A 1,021-nucleotide genomic window follows, 5' to 3' on the forward strand; every position below is an offset into this window, starting at 1 on the left:
AGGTGGAGCATAAACACTGACAGAGGCCAATTGGATCGACTGTGCTGGAGACTCAATGGGACAGAGACAAATGTATCTATTTCAGATCTACCTGCACTTCAGCCGCTTCTGTGGACTGTTTCCGTAGGGAAGCTGCAATCCCAGGCTCAGAGAGCGTCAGCCCCAACTGGAAGTAAAGTGGGTGAGAGAGCGTCCATTCAGCATAAAGGAACTCCTTACCCCTCCCACTTCACCCACTAAACAGGGTTCAAGATGTGATTCTCAGCAGCGGTAACAGCAGAGTCCCACCCGAATCCCTGCACCATCTCACTTGTGAAGTTGCTGGTGTCTCCACAAGTTGCACGACTGGGTGAAGCCCTTCCCACATACTGGACAGGTGAACGGCCGCTCCTTGGTGTGGATGCGCTGGTGTTTGCGCAGGGTGGAGGAATCACAGAAGTTATTGCTCCACGTGGGACAGGTGAACGGCTTCTCCTCAGTGTGGACGCGGAAGCTGAGCAGCAGGTGATACGACTGGGTGTAGCCCTTCCCGCACACGGAGCAGGAAAACGGTTTCTCCCTGGTGTGCATCCGCTGGTGCGGCAGCAGGTGGTGAGACTGAGTGAAGCCCTGCCCACACACGGGGCAGATGAACGGGTTCTTGCTGGTGTGGACCCTCTGGTGGGCCAGGAGGTGGTGTAACTGAGTGCACGTGAACAGCCGCTGCTCGGTGTGCAAACGCCAATGAATCTCCAGCACAGATGGCGAAGGGAAACCATTCCCACACTCCCCACATTTCCACGGTTTCTCCATGGTGCAGGTGCCCTCGTCTGTCTCAGACCTTAACAATCAGTTGAAAACTCGCTCACGCTTACAGCATATGTGTGGTGTTACTGGTGAACCCTCTGATAATTGGAACACTCTCATTCAGTCTGTAAAACTTGTTCCAGTCACTACTCTGGTGTGTGGGTATGTGAGACTCTTAGAGTTTCCAGTCACACTGACGTTTAAAACCTAACTAAGCTGACAGACCTTCTCTCAT

At 53.3% G+C, this 1,021-nt stretch overlaps 1 protein-coding gene across 1 annotated transcript; it reads right to left on the minus strand.

The window, feature by feature from the left end:
• Window positions 1–310: 310 nt before the first annotated feature.
• On the minus strand, window positions 311–792 carry LOC122545531 (zinc finger protein 239-like; the record flags this gene model as incomplete). Its single annotated transcript, XM_043684515.1, has 1 exon — window positions 311–792. A coding segment is annotated over exon 1 (482 nt), but the record flags the coding sequence as incomplete, so codon positions are not given.
• Between the last annotated feature and the right edge of the window lie 229 nt (window positions 793–1,021).

Source organism: Chiloscyllium plagiosum, unplaced genomic scaffold, assembly GCF_004010195.1.
Source record: "Chiloscyllium plagiosum isolate BGI_BamShark_2017 unplaced genomic scaffold, ASM401019v2 scaf_87309, whole genome shotgun sequence".
NCBI lineage: Eukaryota > Metazoa > Chordata > Chondrichthyes > Orectolobiformes > Hemiscylliidae > Chiloscyllium > Chiloscyllium plagiosum.